This window comes from Nylanderia fulva, unplaced genomic scaffold, assembly GCF_048542155.1.
Source record: "Nylanderia fulva isolate GAGA-0341 unplaced genomic scaffold, ASM4854215v1 Scaffold28, whole genome shotgun sequence".
Classification (NCBI taxonomy): domain Eukaryota; kingdom Metazoa; phylum Arthropoda; class Insecta; order Hymenoptera; family Formicidae; genus Nylanderia; species Nylanderia fulva.
The window spans coordinates 2,106,927-2,128,579 of NW_028190347.1; the positions used below are offsets into that span (position 1 = coordinate 2,106,927).

Sequence of the window (21,653 nt, forward strand, 5' to 3'; positions counted from 1 at the left end):
AAGCTCCAATCATTGTCGTGATGTCATGTTCCTAAATTCCACGCATGTCGTGTCCGCTAGAAGCAGGACATTATTCTTAGGAAACGCAATCATATTAGTTTCCAAAGTCATTAGATTATTTATGCCATCTGCTATCGAGGGACTCTATATACGGCAAAAGTGCTTGTACGGCTTCCTTCAATCATTGTTCTTACCGTCGCAATCAACTGCATGAAAATCGTAAAACATAAAAACTGCCGGAGAATAATCATTCATCATTGATAAAGCACGGATCATTCTTATTCTGAGCGTTTTCAAACTTTTATTTTAAAAAAATATCGAGAAAATATTTTTGAAATCGAGATTTTTAACTTGTAAACTACCAAAGAGAGAAGATCAAATCATTTTAACAAAGTAAAAACTGCAAAGGATACATAGTAACTCTTCTCTTTCCTCGGATAATTTCAAGCAGACTTAATAAAAATTTAATTACACATTAAGTTGTTGAGATAATTTAATTTGAAATTATAAAGTCGTAATAAAGAGAGAATTTCATTATTACACACATATACCTATACAACCAAAGTTCTTATCAAAGCTTGAGTATAATTAATGTTTCCTCGGCGCATCGAAATGTATTTTCTTGCGTAAAGTGAAAAATAGGCCATTAGGATATTAAGCAATAAAATTGCATGTGCACCGAAAGTTTCTTGAGAGCGATGAGAAAACGACGGGGACCATTTTGACGCAAACCGAAAGTTGCGCGCGATAAATCACTCTTTAGTTTAGTTGAAAAAATACGAGAGAGAGAGAGAGAAGAGAAAAAGAGAGAAGGCTTGCGTGCCGTAAAAAACAGTAAGATAAAAACTTACCTTGCTGGCGTGCGGTTGGACTGACTGTTCGTGAGAGAGTCTGCTGTAAATCGGCCGAAAAGGCAGCCTGCCGTGTTTTGCTCAGGTATAACTGGAAGAAAGAAATGAATTACGTGAAATTATTCCTTCGACGTCAATTCTAATTTATAAACGAAGCATATCTTTAATTGCTTGTACTACATTAAGAATGAGCTCGAGTAATGTGGGAAGACAGATGTGTCGTGACTGAATCAAATCGTGCACTATTTTAAATTATAAGACGAGTGAATAATTTTCTTGTAAGTAGCAAGCAATAATGTTCATCATCTTAATACCTATTATCAGAAGAAGAAATATTATAAGCATAATATATTAAGTACTTGTATATAGAAATTTTGCATTTCCAATGATCTTTAATTTTCATTTAATATTTCTTCTACTTCTTATTATATCCATCCTGTAATTAATAATAATAAAGTAACAATAGCTTCCGTTTAACGAATTAACGTAGCAAAAGAAGTCGCTCTCGGTCGCTCGAAACTCGTTTCATTCGTGTACAAGGAAGACTCGCGAGCGGGAGGATCGAAGAGATTTGGCATCCCGATCACGCGCTAAGGGCAAGCCATCCCCTTTAATATTAGGACCAAATCGGACCGACTCGCTTCGGTATAAAATAAAGGGCTGACATGCGAGCACGGCGCGGGAGAGCCGAGCCAAGCCGAGGGAGAAGTCGAAGCGGGAGAGTAACGGAGAAAGGCGTGGAAGACAGGCATGGAAGGGTGGCTTCACCACCGCGGTGAGGGATGACTGAGCGAGTCGGTTAAACGGGCGTCTTCTTTCATAAATTTGGAGAGCGCCCCTGGATAAAGGTTTAGAATAAATCGTTCGGCCTGTTATCCACTCCGACGTCGGCGGATAACGGCAGACGAGAGCGACCCCGGATGGCTCAACAATCTTTCCTCATCCTTCCCGCATGATCACACGTTGTACCGCTTTGAGATGCGTATTTGCGCGTTTTCCATATCCGCCGCACGTGAACATCCAAGTTTCATTAATACGTCATACATTTTACGCCGGAATAACCGTAAAATATTCATCGTAATGCGAATCAATAATGAACAGACTTGGAGAGTCTATCGAGAGATTTGCGCAACACTCTCTTTTCATTTTACACATCTTGAATTCAACGAGAGAATTGAATCTCTCGAGCAAAAATAATAATTATTCTTTTCTTATTCGTATGTTATCGATATCTATTTTACATAAAAAACGCTATGGGAGAAATGCTTCTAATAATTAAGAAATAATTAAACGCAGAGATGTTGCACGGTAACTTACCACGCACAAAGCTGACTATCTGAAATGGCGAGCGCAATATGAAAGTTCAGACGGGGATGGCTAGAATGCTCATAAATATATTCTCGAAGATCGCACAAATCGCTCGTTCAAGGCCAATCCCCTTCGACGTTCCCTGCAAGAGATACGAGAGGGAACCCTTCTTCGTCTCGCGATAGAAATATCGCACGGCGATATGGCAAGTATATGCGAATTACATGCATGCACGCGTGTAACGTACACGAACGCACGGTCCGAACGTATCAGACTTTCGTAGAAAAGAAAGGAGAATGACGAAGAGAGAAAGAGAAGAGAGAGAAATGAAAATAGAGAGAGGCACGAGAACCTTTCGAGAGAGACGAGGAGGCCAAACCAGGCAGAAAGCCAGTCCAATTTCTCAAACCTGTCCAATCTGTGTCGTATGCAAAATCAATCACGCTCTACCCTGCCATACCACTCTCTCGGGGAGCCCTCGGGGCCCCACAATTTTCAAATCTACCCGTAGCCATACGGTAATCCAGTTCTTGAGGCGAAACTTCTCGCCGATCTAAGACAGAGTCCTGCTATCGAAGCATCTTTTTCGATTTTTCACGATATGTGATACGCATGTACACGTGCCATATATAAGCAAACATATAGATTTATACTATATAATATATTTACCGCGTTAATCAACGATGTAGGATAAATAAATGTGAAATTTGAGAACGGAATCAAATTTGTGATTCTCTTACGTTAATACAAAATTATTGTTTTATTTTCTAATCGGTCAATAGAACGTTGATATGATAATTGTTAGAAATAATATAAACTTCAATTATAATACATACATTATGAACATTATAGCAGCAGAAAATATGTATACACGTATCAACGAAAAGATATAAAACAACCTTTGAAGCTGCACTCGTAATTTCGTCAATGTTATAAAGTTTATATTAAGCCTTTGAATCATGGTATAATAATATCGTCGCGAGTGTGTGTGTTCAAAAGGCGGGCCGCGACGCGGAGGAAGACATTTTAAAAAGTAAAATTCAGAAAGTCATTAGGAACTATCGGCGTATCGGACGTTTGTTTCGCCGTCCATTGATATGCATTACCTTCGATCGGCAGCCGCGATCATTAAAGGGATCTAAGGGCGCTCTGTAAGGGTTTCAAGGCCGGGTGACCGCCTCGAAAAAGTAATTTGTCCTTTGGGGGCGCGAACTTCAAAGTGCAACGAATGTGCCGCGTGCGGGCTTGCTACAACAAGCGTCGTTCTACTTGCGCCCCTTTCTACTTGGCGCCACTGATCAGACTTGCTGATTTTTGCCGTCGCAACGTCGGCGTGGACCTTGTCCACCGGCGACCGTCAAGGGCCCCGGCTGTCGAAGCTCTCAGCCCCGGAGAAGACGGAGAGAAGCGGGAGCGCGCCACGAGGGGTGCGAAGAGTTTAGCATACGCATTTTGTACATTGAAATCTCGACACGTTCGTCCAACTTTAAATTGAAACTCGCCCGGTCGTCTCCCCGGCCGTCGATAGTCGTCTCCGTCGTCTCGCAGAATGTCGTCGCGTCAACAACAAAAGAGATTATGCTTGAAAATCGAAAGAATTTTTTAAATCAATATGGAAAAAATCGGACAAATTCTATTTTGTAAAATTTATCTAATCAAATTTCAGACATTTTTGATTATACAATTAAAATGTAATATTATAAATCAAAATTTATTTTATAGTGTAAATATATTTTCATCAATTTAAACTTTATTCTTTATTGAAATAAAACAAAATATTTGAGAAAATTTCAGAAGATTAAAGCACATTGTGATATTTGGAAAAATTGACTATAAGAATACATTGAAGTAATGATGCACATAGATTAAAAGGCGGAGTTAGAAATAAAAAAATACAGAGAAAAACAAGAAATATACTAAGTACAATCAATTATGTAAAGTAATACTTCCATAAAATAATTACAACTTGTTTATGAACACTATAAAAAGACTCGAAAGCTATTATATCGAAAGATTACGACAAAAATTTGTATCGCTACTTTTTACACGGTATAGAAAAAAATAACATCTTATATTTTATATATATAATTCCTTTGTAACGATGTATAGTGAGTATCGATGTAATAACATGAAAAATAATCGCCTTTCTCTCAGCAAGTTTCGAAATCTTGCCGCGTGACATTAGGAAGAAACGATAGTGAGAGATCGGGCATTTTTAATTAAATAATACTAATCACAGAGGGTAACCCTCTTGCACAGGCAAATCTCATCTCGTTCTTTCCATGGACCATCCCTTCCCGTGCAACCTCCTTCTGTCTTTCTTTCACTTCATCCTTCGCGAGGCTCCTCCTCTCTTTTAGTCTCGCGAATCGTCTCTCTTTTAGACTTCGAATTGTAATTAACATTTGGTTCTCCCATTAGTGTAATTAAAGTGCCATTCCATAATCTAGGAGGCCGAGAGAAGAGAAGAGGGGCACCTTATCTTTCAGACTTCAGCCCCGGCTGCGGGGGTCGTTTTAACCCCCGCTGGGCGCCTCCAGCCCCTTTCCGGGTCTACGCCAACCGTCGGTTGCCCGTAGCTTCCTTCGGTGATAACTCCTTTCCGCGAGAAGATTCCCCCGGTTGGAGGAGAAAGGAAATCGCGGTAGGGAAAAAGAAAAACGGTGATTAAAACGTTTGGAAATCCGATATCGTATCTCCGCGTGCCGAGTCGTTCATTCAGGATCGCGCGTACGCAAACCGATTTCGCGATTTCCGTTCCCTTAAAGGAGAAGGCTTAATAATCAGATTTTAAAGTAGATAGCTATTCATTTATAATATTTAATGCAAACGATATATGCATTTATATCTTATCGCTTTTAAATAAATAATCTTTTGGAAAAACACTTCCTTCGCGAAATTATTGTAATATATAGATAAATAAAAATGTTGAAATTATTTCCCACGTGCATGGCATAACTAGAAAAATATCGCGGCAAAGACGATGAATATATACATATATATATATATATATACGCGAGAGAACTATATTTTACGAAGATAATCAGCGAAAGGTGTCATTTCCAGATTGGATTTGCCGAGTTGCACGAAGCAGACAAAACAATAAAGATAAAAGACAAGAGGGAGAGGGCGTCGGTAATGGTAAAAGAAAAGCAAGCAGATAAGAAAAGAACTGCCTACGTTGACATTTTCCGGTGGTTGAGTTAATAATACGCGCGGTACACAAGCCACGTCGAGCGGGGACGGATCCACAAAGTGCCATCATAAAGAGGCGCGGATGTGTTTATTCGGGAATTTGCCTTTTTCCACCGCTTCTTCCACCGCTCGACCCGGATGCCATGAGATTTTTATCTTATTTTTCGACGACAATATCGCCTGGAGGATTTATATACTTTTAGCTCTGGATTGAAAAGAAGGGCGTGCAAGAAGAAAACAAGGGATAGCGAGAGAGAAAGAAAGAGTGGGCCGGAGAGAAGACAACGAAGGAGTAGGAAGAATCACGATGCAATTATTTTCGTTCCAGCTCGTGAACGGATTTTAAGGCCGTCCGGCCCCGGTTGCTGGACCGAGGAGGAAAAAGAAGGCTGAAGACCAGAAAGAAGGATTAACCTCGTCAAGTGGGAGAGTCCGTGACAAAGACGTTAAAGTGGTCGAGAAGGGAATGAGATATATCGTTCCGAAATCTGGGGTGGAAACGCTCACATCGTCGAGCATCATGGGACGGCGAGACACTAATGGCATTTTTATTATTTCTCTCTGGAGTCCCAGAGTAATGGGGCGCCTGTATGGTCCATTGGACACGTGACAGAGTTGACAGCTTCTCACCTTTTCTACGTCTTTCAGGAAACGCCGATTTTCTGCGACGCGCGAGCGCGAGAAAAGCTCCCGCTAGTTGTATCAAGACGGATAACTTTTTTTACATTATCAGCTCTTACAAAATTTTAATTATATAATACAATTTTTCCTCTCGATATTAATTTTTATATTTTTTACAGTTATACAAAACAGATTTATTAAATTAGTTGGGCTACAGTCTTCATTAGAAATGTCAGCATTAAAAATTGGTCATTAAAACAGGTCATTAAAAATTTATGACCTCTTTTAAATATATATTTTTACCATTTTCCACTTCAATGTAACAATATGCTACATAGAAATTTTTGGAGCAATTTTATTTAAAATAGTATGATGGAAAACGTCTTGTATGTTTACAAGGAAAAAATGCGAATAAATTTTATGGCGTAGCAACGAAATATATATACTCACGCCCAGACGTTTTCAAAATATCTGATGCCGCAAGATCGCAAATCATAAGTAGCTCGCCGCAATGTACGAGCCATTGCCGTCCTACGTACCCACGAAGCCGTTGGGCTTGTTGGGTTTTGATGAATGAGCCTCACATAAAGCTAAAGTATGGTAAAAGCCGCCGTGGCTACCGCCGTAATATTCTACCCTGGGAGCTTTTAGAATCGCTAATGACTAATGGTACCAAAAGGAGCCCTCCCGATGGATGTTGCCTCGGTTCACGGATTAGCGTTTCGTGTGATTCCACCACGAAATTTCCGATCTCGCCACGTCTAAGAACGTGGTCGAAACTTGCTGACGCGATGCTTTCATTTACTCTTTCATGCAAAATATTTTGTTTCCAATTTGTCATTCAACATTACAATTATTTCAAACTCTTAAACATCAGAGAGATCAAATATACTTTCAATATTAACTTGAAATTCATAAAATGTCAATTTCTGTTTTTAATATTATTCATTTAATATTCTTTTTATTTCAATTTCTTCACTTTACTCGGAGTAAAGCACGATATTTTTCACACCTTCCTCACTCACGTGAGGTACTATCAGTTTTTGTCGACAAAAAGTTCGACTTTACTCAAGTATTATAAGCGGTCACGAAACATGGTGCGAAATAGGTAGCAAGCTTAAGCGGGACTTACGTGGACCGCATGGCTAACGAAAAGGATGTGACGAGAGATACGAGAAGGAAAAAGCAAGAGGCAGAGATCTAGGCGCAGATGAGGGAGTAATGAGAGAAGGGTAGCCAAAAAGTACTTTAATATACAGCAATCCCCTAAGCTTGAAACTCACAAACTCGGACCGAGAGAGCGACTCTCTCTTTCTCTTATTCGTTTCCGCGTATTTCTTTCATCGTCGTCGCACGGCTTCCGATGAAATTTGGCGTCTTCCACATGAGCCGCCTTTGATGCCCGTAGCATTCTAATTGCGGAAACCCCATCGCAATCGGCTTGCGAAGTCGCAAAGTGAAAATCGTCCGAAGCCAAATATACGATTCTGCATGAAATAGCTATAACAATTTCTGTAGGGCAAAAATGTTGTGTAAAAACTAAAAACTATTTTTTTTAAATACCTTATATGATTATTTCAATATACTAAATAATTTTAAGTTTTATTATAAAGTTTTCCTAATGTCCAGGATATATTCTTTTCATCTTTATTGCCGAAATATGTAATTGCTGACAGAGAAGAATGACGAAGCAAAATTACAAAAGAAGTTAAGCATGAAGCAAATCTGTTTAGCTTGAATAATAGAAGTAAATGAACGACTCTGTATAAACTGAATCGGACCAATAATTGAGAAGCGACGGGGACAGAGAAGAGCAGCAATCCCTCGTTCCTTCTTTCTTCTCTTTTCCTTGGACGCCAGCTGATCACGCTTCTCCACGATTAAGTCCCATGAGGATTCAACACCAACGAAGAACTATCTCGTGAGCGAACCAGTCATTTATCCTTTTATCGAGCTTCCTATTTCTACCGGACGACAGACTTTAACGAGCGACGACTTCTCGTCGGCAGATAAACGAGAAGAAATCAACGCAAAGTTTTTCTTGCATCATTTTGTCGTTTTGCAATAATTAAATGATCCACTAATATAAAAAATTGCGACACAAAAAAAATATACATAATATACTTAAATGCATATAAATTATGTATATATATATATATATATATAATATATTATAGATGCTATGTACTTTTTTTATATATCTTGCATCATACTCTTGTTAATTTTTGTTTTCCGCCTTCGATATTCTTGCACCCTACTAAGCTTCGTATGGACTTCCTTAACAAGGTTTACCGCTAATCACCGTCAAGAAACCGTTCGCGTGTAATTTGTTTATACCCCGACCATATATATACTCACCCAGCCATAATTCCTCGACCCTATCCGGCCCTTTGCTCCGCTAACGTTTACGTGCGGCGCCTGAATTTCGCCGATTATCGCGTCTGCTCTAAGATTTCCTTTGAGGAAATCAAAATTATGGCATTTTGCACGGGTTCACGTTCACGCAAGCATAATTATAGATAAAAATCATTTTAATCTATATAACGTCTCTATATCCTACAACAAACGGCATATTTTATATATACATATTTTACTTTTTAAAATGAAAAATTAATAAATAAAACTGAGATATATTAATCATAGCTTAACGTTGTCTTCATTTTTCGTTTCGAAAAATTTTGAGACGCTCTCCTTTCATCTCCGGAAACTCCGTGTGTTTACATGAAATCGTCGGAGTTATTGCGCATTGTCGTCTCAGAATATATTTGCGCCAAGTCGCGAGGCTTTCCAAAGACGGAGACGCTTGTCAGACCGTACGACGGCGCTAACTGAAGCTGTTGCAAGCGTATTGGGAACGGAATCCCGACCTTCTCTTTAACCCGCGGCGGGGCGTAAACGGCGTAAAAGCGGCACCACCCCCTTATCTACATATCAAAAAGGCAATCCAGGGAACTCGCTTATGTAAACGGCGTGGGTGGCCCCGTGTCCCGACTGGGGATGAAAAGAATTTCGAAATCCGCGCGCTAATAAACCTGCTCTCTGGCACCGCGACGACCGCCGTCGAGGGAGACTCTGACGAGGTATTCGTGGGGTTAAGCTCTTTAAGCCGCGGATTAAGCGAGGCGGCACGAGAATTTAAAGTTCTGTGCCGACCGAGGCCCGAGCCAACCTCGGCACGTATACCCCGAAGATGCGAAAGAAACGCGCGATCAAAAATATATTAATTTTCGAAAGATTATATCGTATACGCGCATGTTTTACGCGAGAGAAAACATTTTTGAAATATATTTAAGAAAATTCTTTCATACTTTTTTTTACTAAGATTTATATTTCTTTATTTTCATATATTTTTTAATCATATAATTTTCATATAATTTATATTAAATGAGAGCTAGAAAAAAATTAAATCACATATTTAATTATATAATATTTAAAAGCTTGTTTGTTGAAGATAGATTCCGATTTATTTTTCGAGAAAAAATATTAAGTTAATTTAAAATATGATAAATTTATCTTACAGAGACGATAATATAATATTAAAAATACGTAATGTTAATAATACGTGCACACAATATTTTTGTATAATATGACCCACTGTGAACCCGTCGAATCCTCGGCCTATGAAAACGTCAGGGACCAGCAATCACGGCGGAAAGAATTTAATCAGCTCAAGGACCAACGAGCATTTCCAGGCGAGAGAATTCTCCAGCCTTGCCTCTCTCTTTCCCTCTCCCTCTCTTTGCACTCGTCTACGATCTACCCCAGTCTCCAATGCTGAGGATTGGCATATCCCTCTCTCGCTGCCAACTCTCGCCTCTAATTCGAGCGTTCGTCAGGCTGCACACACGAACCATTATGTGGCCGGTTCTCATTAGCATTTAATGCTGGCAAAACTTTGATTTTCCAGCGGTCGAAGAGGCCGTCCACTCGTGCCGATTACGATTTCCGCCAAACTCAAGCATACCTTATAAAGCTCTCGCTCTTGCCGGCCACACGGGAGGGACTGATTTCGAGTAACTATTATTTCGTTCAAAAGGGCTCGGAAAGACTGGACTTAGGCAAAGTAGGCGCTCGTTAGCCGCTTAATTGGGGAATAATCTCCACTTCCGCTTTTATCACGACATCGTTCTATGTTTTCGGAGACTCGTAGAGCACTTTACATTTTGGACGACGCTATAAATTATTGAACGGGAAATATAATAATCGCAGATACTAATTGTAAAAATATTAAATACCATTATCGAATATCATCAATTTTTGAAAATGTCATCGAGCATACTTTATAAAACTTTATAGAAAGATACAAAAACAAATATGTAGAAAAGGCAGTAAATTATAATCATTTTTGCTATTTTGCTATTGACTATTTTTTTAATATAATGTTTAAAATAAATAATACACTCAACAAGTATTATTTCTTTTTTTTTAATCTCTCAAATGTTTCTGCTTATTAAATGTCAACATTTATTATTAAAATATTTAATCAACCCTTTATGAGTCCCGATTGCTAGAGAAATAGCTTCGTAGACTACATAATTTAATTAATATTCCTGCTTCGATTAAATCCCCGCCTGCACGTGAGTCTTGAGCCTGATAAGCGATTAATCCTGCACGGTCCCGATAAGACGATGCTACGAGACAAAAGGGTATATAGGTGGTAAGGTAATATTCAACGTCGCGCTGCGAAACGAACCAATTAAGTGGACCCTACGAAATTGATTTTTAATTGAACCGACAAAACCGATGACGTTAATAACTGAAAATGTAGCGCGAATAGTTAATCAAATTCTAACCGCAGACTGCTGGAAATAATATGTCGCGGCCAACAGAAAGTTATGCGTCTAATTAACACGTCTATACTTGACACATTAATTAAAATCTATAGCGACAACGGTTTGAACACTTTGTGCGTTATATCGCAAACAAACCACTCCGACCTTTCAGATCCTCATCTTATATTCTATAAAAAAGCACATATTTAAAAACTATTGTTCTTTTCAATTTTAGAGTAACTGCACAGCTGTAATATTTTAAAATAAAATATTAAAGCATCAAATATAAAAAATTCAATAAGATATATAAACTATTCTCATAATTTATATCTTATATTCACTGTTAAATTTTTCGTAGTTCAGCTATGCGATTAAACTGCTGTACACACAAGATATATGTGCAATATAAATATATATATATCGCAAATATCTATTGTATAAAATACAATAAATTATGTCGTCAAGTAGCATCTACCGACGATGCACATTAGTCTAATAAACGAAAAGTATACGAAACATCCTCGTAATTTCGGTCCGAGACGTTTTCAGCCGGGCAATGGGCTTCTCGCAGTTCCACCATCATCGTCGCCTCCGAGACCCTAAGCCCCTCTGGCTCGCCTTTCTCGCGGCTAATGTCTTTTCTGTGTCGCGCTAGTCGTCGTCCCTCGGCAACGTCCTGCCGAGGCATTATCCTATTTCGCGAGCCATTCTCTTGTCAATGTCGTCGTACTTGCGCGGGTAACGAATAACGAGTAAGCCGTCGTCGTAGTCTCTCCATCGTGGAATTCGCCCCTGAGTTTGAAGATACTATCGGAGCGTATCCACGCTTAATGACGAAGCCCGCGCAATCTGACCTTCGTTCATGCACACGTATACGATGGCGCTCGAATTCGGAAACTTCCATAGCATCGACCTAGGACCCGTTAATTGTTATGCGACGTGCATTATACGCCGCGCGTAATCATATCCGCCCTTGCAATTATTTCGTCATTCATTTCGCGGCCTCTGGACGAGCAGAAAATTGCCGCGTTACATTCTAAGAATAATGCAAATTATATTGTATATAAATTTTCCATCATATATATTTTTCAAATTTTACAATGCTAGTTAACTGTCAATTAATTTAAAGTAATTTTTCTTATACGTTTTGATCTAATTTAATTTATTTCAAGAATTTTGAAGAGACTTAAAGTGATAGAAAATTTATTATTAAATAATGCTGAATTTCTCAATTCAGATTTGATCTTATATAAAGCAAAATGGATATTTAAAAGCTAAATTCTTGATAAATTATAACTTTGCATTGTTTTTTAGCATTTTCCTTCGATAACAGAAAATTTAAAAAACAGACTCATTTCAGCATTCGTGTCCTTATAAATCACGATACAATTAAAACTGAGGACGACGATGATAATCTTACGCGATTTTGAAAGATTAAAGATTTATTTTGACAATCGCTCGACGTGATACAGCGACTGGTGGAAGGCGACACTGCATCAACGGTAACGTAAGAACCGAGCAATTTGTTGGTATCAGGTGCGCGGGCTATCTTAACTCGTAAGCCCTCGGTTTCGTCCTCTGCCGGCAATTAACTCCATTACCACTCTGTAACATTGTAGGCCGGGTTGTCTGCCACGAGAAGTGCGCGCAACTTGTTAAGCTCCAGACTTAGGCCTTTTGGAATCCGAAGGGACACAAAGTAAGATCCTGCGACGACGCCCGCGTTATATCGCTCCAAGAAAATTCATTTCAAGACACATCAATAAATTCATATCTCTCTCTCTTTCTCTCTCTCTGACTTTACATTTTCTCATACTCACAACAACAAAAATAATGCGACAGAAAATATTTAAATCCACAGATAACATTAAAGTCGACTCTAGGAAATGGTTAATCAAAAATATATCAATAATGAAGAATTTTATTTGGGGATTTACAATTCAGAAATATCAATCTAAAATTTAGCACTAATCTAATCCAAAATAAAAAGTGACCAAGATGAATCTGAGGAAAAATAATAAAGTTTATTTAGCTAAATCGTGTCTTACACAAAATCGTGCACAAGAAACAAACATACAACACGTGATAGCGCACTTACATAAATCTTCTCAAATAAAATTGCGGAACGTCCCTATCCCCGCGAACCAATGACCCATCATGTCCGGCACAGGATACATATCCGGTACATGGTATTAGTATCGTACCAAGAGGGGGATGGAAAGCAGGACTCCCACGTCTCGAGCCTACGAACCCCCATGAGTGCGTACCGCCATATAACTCCGTCAGTTCGATTCATATATTCATAGGGAAATAGCAAGGCGAGAGATAGAGGAGTGAGCTACTCGGGAGGGCGGTGTGTGCGTATGTGTGTGTGTGTATCGCGATTGCCACCGACCGCGACCTCATGCATACATCACGGGTGGAAAGTGATGGAACGCACCCGCGACACCCTGGGTCACCTACGCCGGCGAGACCGTCAACCTGACTGATTGCCAACTCCCACGGCAGACTGCGACGACGACGGCGATGACGACAACGAAGAGGACGACTTCTCTCAACCGCCGTCATCCCGTCACATTGTCGCGGTTTCAGAAACGCGGAAGGTGCCCCGTAAATCATGAGACCACCAGCTAGATCACGTTGAAGATTAATGACAACCGGAACGGCCCTCGGAACTGGCCTCGTACATTTATGTCTCTGTTATGAATTGTATAAGAATATGCAAAGAAAAAGCGATAATAAAATTCTATAATATAATACATAATACAGTTAAAACATTTTAAAACGTTTTATAAAAAGAATTAAGCACAAGACTAATTCAATTTAAAGTTTGTTATTGGAGATTATTACTGTTTATCGCATCATGTATGCCATCCAATTATATTATAATCTAAAATAAATGTAATAAATTCCTTAGATATAAACGAATGAAATGAGAAATACTATACTATTATACATTATTATTGATGTGAGAAAAACCTAAAAAAAATCGTAAAGAAAAATATGTAGCAATATAATGCATCAAATAAAACATATATTTTGTAATTTCCTAATGATATAATACTGATTAGTTAATGTCGAGATGTCGTAATTCTAAATGTCCTATGTATCTCAACATAACTGCGCCAAAACGTCCTCGTAGAACGCGACGCTCCCGTGAGCAAAGAGGCGGAAGGCAGTAACAGAGAAGACGATGGAGTGTTTACGAGTGAAGCGGCATTAGATGGATGTAGTCAACGCGTAATTGCTACCGATGCGGCAACTCACTTCCTGCATCTCGCAGCAACCGGCGCTAACATTTGTCCTAACAAACGGATACACTCAGCGATCCTTACTTCCAACATTCGTCCAAAATGCGTTATATAAATGTTATCGTAACACGTGCTTAATTAGGTCTCAAGTAGATAATTAAGTAAAATAAAAGAAAGTATTAAGTAAAATAAATACGTACAGTTATACATTTGCGAAATTTTATCATGAGAAAAGTAAGAAATATTTATTAACACTCAGATGTTAAACGTAAAGCACGATCTCACACATTTTTGCGTTCCCTGGCAATCTAAACGGAAGATGCGAGCCATTTGGCATATTCGCAAATATTTGAGAAACGCGATAACAAAATTCTTATTCCACTTCAATGATAATCAATGGTCAGAAGCCGTTTTCCGGGCTTCTTCCTCGAGACCCACAAGTGACCATTGCGAAAAGGGTGTTCAAGAATACGCGACGAAGCGAACCGTAGAGGGAGAGAAACGGATGGAAAGGCAGAGGTCGAAGGGATAGATCGAGGTCTAAGCACGTTCTCACCCTTGGCATCGCTCGTGAGGACCCTCGGAGGACCTAACGAGCGGCTTTGTCATTTCTATATGTCCCGTCTCGCTCTTATCCGTCGCGCGCCTTCTCCGTCCGATGCTTCCTCTTAATGATGGTTGCCAATACTGGAGTACGTAAATAGGCACGGGACGCTCCTCACGTTACGGTCATGCGGTACAAGCACGACTACACGCTCGCTTACTGTCGTTACGCCCTCAAGACCTCGTTCGCATTCACACGTGTCAGCTTATCCGCGGACACTTTGAATGCGTATTAGCGCTAATTTTGAGAAAGACTAGAACCTCTGTATTATCATCAAAGCTTGCGGCGAGAGCTTTGACAATTCGGCGGACCTTTAATATGTACAGATTTAATCACGTCTGCCGGTCTAAATTAAAATTATAACATTGCGTAGAATTATAACACTTAATTTCTCTTTTCTATCATTTCAATATTACGTCAAAATTATACTATAAATTAATTTATCATTAATTTTGACGCGCAATTCTATTATTTAGAAAATGTTTCGTTTTTAATCCTTTAATTCTGCTTGAAGAGTCCTGAAAGATATATTGACGATGTGTGTGTATCAATATACATTTGATTTCAAACTATGGTAGACTCGCGTATAATTGTATTTTAAATAATTTGACGTGAATGTTCAGGGAAAAGGTATCCTTGTTAAAAAGATGAGGGCCAGAACACTGTTTCCAACAGGAAATGCTGATTAGCATCCGGTAGGAGCAAACTTTCCAAATCGATGCCGCGTCTGTCTCGAGATTCTAATGGATTCTCATTTAAATAGAAATCTCCCGCCGATACAGACAGGTTGGGGGGTACGACAGAATGGAAGGACCAACGATCGAAGTGTGTTTGCTAGTCAAGCAATGACCATGGAGGGTCCTCGGTTCTCCGTGGACAGGGTCAGACTAAAGATGGATGCCTAGAGAATGGCCGAGCAAACAACTCTTCACCAAGAAACCTTCTCTATATAATCATGTTTTCTCATTCTTCCCATAAAGAACTTACAAAAATACAAATAATATTCAAATTAGAACTTTGATAATAAATATTTCTAATTTTATATTGTTATTTTTAATTTTAATATAAAAAATAAAAGTAAGAATAATATCTATAGATATATGAAAGAGAGTGAAAAAGAGAATATAGCGCATTAAAATCATAAGTCAAACCTAAAATCAAACTTAAAGATAAAAATGTCTAAATGGGTCAAACAATTTCTAAATAAAGAGCATGATGATAGTCCTATATGCGATAGTTTCCTACATAATGCTCATACTGCCCCCACGGCTTTTTCTGTAGAATTTTCACTCCATTTCGCGAGCGTATCACTTCCGGTCGGAGTTCGTATCGCCTCTCGACGAAGAGAACACGGCGATGCCCCGCATACATCTACATTAGGACGCTGGCACAATGGCCTCTATGGTCAGTCGACTGGTGATACTTTACATGCAAACAGAAAGCGTTACATCTGCCTGGCCATCGCAGTCGAGGAGACAGTAAATTTTCAAAACTGCCGACGCCAGACCTAGACCTTATCTCTGATTTGCTTTTGTCCTCCTTCCGTTCTTTACGTTCATCAGTATTCGGTCAAAGTCGAACAAAGAGCAGAGATCTACATTAATGACTATAAGAACTTCAACAACAAGTAAAACTGATTTTCAAAGTTATAGTCATCTAACTATAAAATAATTTAATATAAATTAATTCTCTAACGCAATAATATATACTATTTAAAATGTTTATAAAATCTGTATAAACTTTAACATAAAAAAGTTTTTTTTTTTTTTTTTTTTTTTGAGAGAGAAAAGATAAATAAATTCATATTAGTTCACATTTTATTTATACGCTTTGTTAAATGGAATCAGTTATATTATTAATGATGAGTAATTTTAGGTATAATATGTAGATTATAAAAATGTTACTGAAAACAATCAAATAATACTGAAAAAAATTGCACTATTATATTCAGTGAAAAATAAGACGGAGGTGCAAACTGTGAGTATTTTCACTGATTTTCGATCAAATCATTCTAATTGGTGATATTTTTACTGATTTAATTTAAAGGAATGTGCATATATATGTAAATTAATTACTTTCAATCGTTTAATGACTTTTCAATAAAATTTTGCTAATATATTCAGAGAAAAATAAGACGGAGGTGCAAACTGTGAGTATTTTCACTGATTATCGATCAAATCTTGTCATTTCAATTAGTAAAATATAATTAGTAATATATACATATGTATATATACACATATATATAGTGCACAATGTCCTAAACTAAATTAGTGCAAATGTCACTAATTAGAATGACAGATTTGATCGATAATCAGTGAAAATACTCACAGTTTGCACCTCCGTCTTATTTTTCACTGAATATATTAGCAAAATTTTATTGAAAAGTCATTAAACGATTGAAAGTAATTAATTTACATATATATGCACATTCCTTTAAATTAAATCAGTAAAAATATCACCAATTAGAATGATTTGATCGAAAATCAGTGAAAATACTCACAGTTTGCACCTCCGTCTTATTTTTCACTGAATGTAATAGCAAAATTTTAATGAAAAATTAATAAACCACCAATTAATTTACACACATATATATATATATATATATATATATATATATATACATAGTACATATTCTTCTAACCTAAAATAGTGAAAAAGTCAATAATTAATATGACAAGATTCGATAATCAGTGAAAATACTCACAGTTTGCATTTCCGTCTTATTTTTCACTGAATATAATGACATAATTTTATTTTAAAATTAATCAATTATTGACTAATTGATATGTATTATAAACATATGGTACACATAGTACAGAAATTAAATGGAGGTGCAAACTGTGAATGTTTTCACTGATCTTCGGTGAAATCTTGTCGCTTTAATTAGTGATATTTTCAATGATTTAGAAGAATGTATGGCGTGTGTATATGTGTGTGCATGTTTGTGTACACACAAACACAAAAAATATATATGCATATATTTATTTATTAGATATATATATATAATCTATAATCTATACAAACTACAAATATAACAATGCTAACTATTTCTTCTGATATTTTAAATTCCGTATCGTTAAATTCGTATTTATAGCTAGGTGACAGTATTATGCGCTCAGAAATCTTCTAAAATCGCTGCTCTGAATCGTTGCACCGGGCGTGCAATTGAGAAAAAGAACAGAAGGACGCGGAATCAAATCAAAGTTGAGAAAGCAGCTCGAATCCGGAATGGAATGCGAGGGAAGAAGATAGGACTCTCACTCGGAGTGAGCGAAGAAAAAGATCAAATAAGAGCAAAAGACGACCAGGAAGACGTAGGGGGGGCAAGAAAGAACGGCTGGCTGGTTTGCTGTTCTCGCCGATCAAATTTCCAGAATGGCTCGAGCTCCATTAAACAGATTCTACTTTCGCTCCTGCAGCGAGCAAGCCCGACTAACCCGTCGCAAAACGTTCGACGAATGCTCCTCGTGAATGAGCCTGCAGAGGCAGACAATCCTCTCTCGCTTTTCTTCAGCTTCGCGCGAAAAATCAATCCGCGGATTTCTCGCGAATCTCGCACGATTGAACGCAATCCTTCTTTTCTCGATATGCCTGTTCGCTTCAACGACATCCGTTACTAAAATAAGAAATCCGGACACGTTTCTAGCATTTTTGGATGAGAAATTGTCGATTAGAAGATCGATAGAAATTTTTTGCGAGCTCATTTACCATTGATTATTTTCACGGCAGTACACTGAAAAAAAAATTTTGTTGGATTAACAAAAATTCTGTTCAAAAATGGACGAAACGGAATTCTGATTGAATCTACCAGAATTCCTTTTAATACAACAAATATCTTGTTTTCACCAACAAACTGATTTGTTGTACAAACAAGATGCTTGTTACATTAAAAGGAATTCTGGTAGATTCAACTAGTAATTCCGTTTCGTCCATTTTCGAACAGAATTTTTGGTAATCCAACAAAATTTTTTTTCCAGTGTATCAACATGTTATCTAGAAATTCACCGATTGGATAATAAAATCTTATATGATCCGCGCGTGTAAATTTATAATATGCAACGACGCAACGTTATATGTCTAGTGGAACATATTATGTCTTACTAGTAATCCGCAATCTCGGGTATCAGCGACGATACTTTGCCGCTTGTTACCTCGCCTATCCTATGACAAGAAACTCTCCGGACTTCCAAACTAAAGGCTTATGTTTACCTTTGCGGCGGGCTCTGATAACTGCCAAGGAATCCATCTCACCCCAACGAAAGTTTGTCTACCGGCGTTATCTTGCGCCGTCGCCACCTTCGCCGTCTTCTCTCTCGATATCGACAACTCGTCTTACTTACTTTGCCTCCATATTTCCCCGGTCCAATATCCGCATTGTCTCGTCTCGTCCCGTCTCGTCTAAGTCTCCACGTGTGTCTAAACTCATCTCGTGAAACCTCACCCCATTTCGCTCCCTGTCTCCATCCTTCTCTCTACGTTACTCCTCTCTTACTCGAGTTTGCGCCCGAAAATCAGCCTCCATCCTTGCCTACCGACAGGTCTTTGCCCCAGGATAGGGCTATCAAATGCACGTTGCGTCTTATGACTGAGCGAAGACATCGCTTATGATCCTATGGACCAATAAACCTCGTTTAAACGCACTTCCAAAACGCGTTTTTTCCAAAACATTATTCATTATTATAACTGCGGTTATATCAATATTTTATGTTTTAGAAATGTATCGTTAGGAAACAATTCATTATTATTGGATAACTGTCAGAGTTTTATATTTTTTAATTTATCAATTATGAAGCAATAAAGCGATGATAAAAATTATAATTAATATAAGAAAAATTAATGCATGTTCTATATAAGAATGAGTTCCAAAATTCTGGGACATATAATAATAAATAAATTATGATACACTAAAATATATAAATCAATAAAATATATAGCTGTAACAAACGCCCCTAGGAAAATGTTTCAAAGCAAGCCACGTACTTTACGATGATCCCGAAAGTAGTAAGGCATCGATGACTCGCGCCGTGTAAAGAGTTTATCGAAGAAGAGGGCCGTTAAGGGTAAAGGGTGGTTTGTGAGTACAGTAAAAGCGAGACGGAGAAGCCTAGCGGGACAATCTCATCTCGATCCCGTCGTACATCGTGCCACCCGAGGCCCTACATCTCCGACCTCGTCCTACGTCCCTCCAAGGGACCCGTGCACCCTCCAACGACTTTGTCTCTCCCACCCACTCAGCATCGCGTAGGTACACCGGGTCCTGCGACCCTCGACGTGGCAAATTGAGCACACTCACCCCTCGATCCGGAGAGAAAGAGAGAGCGAGTTACAAACGATATATGTGGACTATTCGACTGACAAACGGCCCTCTCTCTCTCCTTCAAACTCCTGTCGCGGAGTTCTATTTTTTTTCTTCCTTTCTTCTTCTCTGCAATTTTCCCATTTATCGGAACGGCGAGATAAACGGATAATGACGATCGCAAGGAACATCTTAATTTCAGTCATGAACGAAAAGCATTTAAATGAAATAACTGTTAAAAGTTTCGCTCGCTAAAGATATCAAAGTGTTCGTTGTTCGAATATATATAGATTCGCGAAATCGGAAAATGAATGTTAATTGCTTGCGATGGTAATCGAATTTAATATAAAATAAAAATGTCGCTGTCGAGATGTAAAAACGATAATTCTGACAAAAAAAAAAAACGGGAGATATATTTTCTCTATAAATTCGGCGCACATTTTTGTAACCGAATTACTACGGGAGATTTTATTAAAAAAAAAAATAATGAAAATTTGACAATGACATAGCCGTATATATTGTAGCAACGAGAGAATCGAGTTTATCGCGAATTACGTAGCGAGAACACGAGCGCGCGAGAGAGGTGCCTAGAAATATCCTCTTCTAGAAGCTTTTCATAAATACTAAACGATATCCAGGGCGAATCCAGACGCGCCGCGGTAGCACCCCTGAATCAGGCTCATCTCGCGCCAGCGCGCGGCGGTTTGCGCTCGGGTCTAATAAAGGGTTAATTAATACGCTTTAAACCGTCGCTCTCGAAAGGGGTGAACGGGGCGACCTACAAAGCGCCAGATGAGAGAGAAAGAGGCGGACGGCCGTCACTTTCACACCGCCTCGGATCAAATCGAATCGCCAGGCGTTATCGCGTGAATCCCCTTTCGCGAAATGAGGAGAGATAGAGAGAGTCGAGAAAATAAGAAGTAAAGAAAAAAAATGCGCTCTCTCCTCCATCTTTCAAGGAATGTAAAGCGCGCTTGGAGATAGTATTGAGACTCGTTAATTAATCATCGTTAATAGTGATTGAGATTAAGTCATCTTTATCCTACATCTTTTATCTCTCTAAAGCGGTGATTTTGGAAAATCAATAAGTTGAAAAAAGTTTATCAAAAATATTCTTATACACATTTAAGGTAGTTCTATCGCTACAATATCAACTAAAAGTTTCGCCTCTAATCGATAAGAAAATTCATCGTTTATACAATGTTACCGTAGCAACAATTTTAGTTGAGTCTGTACCTCTTCACATAGAAACAGCTCATGTATGAATACACATAATCATTGCAATTTCTCTCCATGTTCCGTTTGGAAAAAAATTCATTTCTTTAAAAAGTAATATCTTTGAAACTAAACGGTGGAAAAAATTTATTTTTTTTTTTAAATAATCCCATACTCATATTGTATACCTCACTGGTTTTTTATTAAAATTGTAAGATCCGTTCTATTGTTATATATTAAAATGTGATGAAAATGCCATCCTTTCACGTGGTGTATAGAAAAAATATTATTTTTAATTGTAAATAATTGTAAATAACTGTTAAATTAAACGGTGAATCGACTTCAAAATTTCGTAATCGATAGATATTAACTCCGTCTACAACATATTAAAATTTCTGAAAATTCGTAAGAATTGTGAAAAACGATAGAACTACCTTAAAGTAAAACAATTGAAATATTTAAGAATGATAACCAACTAATTAAAACTATTGATATTACACTGCGATACTGGCAATTACCGTGCAATCTCGATGTATGCGC

At 38.1% G+C, this 21,653-nt stretch overlaps 1 protein-coding gene across 4 annotated transcripts in view; it reads right to left on the reverse strand.

Moving 5' to 3' along the window:
* The window catches only part of LOC114937648 (uncharacterized), a 288,573-nt gene that overhangs the window by 117,293 nt on the left and 149,627 nt on the right, over positions 1–21,653 (reverse strand). For all 4 annotated transcript variants that reach the window (XM_085483949.1, XM_029311212.2, XM_029311213.2 and 1 more), the window contains one exon: positions 852–942. In XM_085483949.1, coding sequence (XP_085340075.1) covers positions 852–942 — 91 coding nt within the window. The remainder of the gene's footprint in view (positions 1–851; positions 943–21,653) is intronic.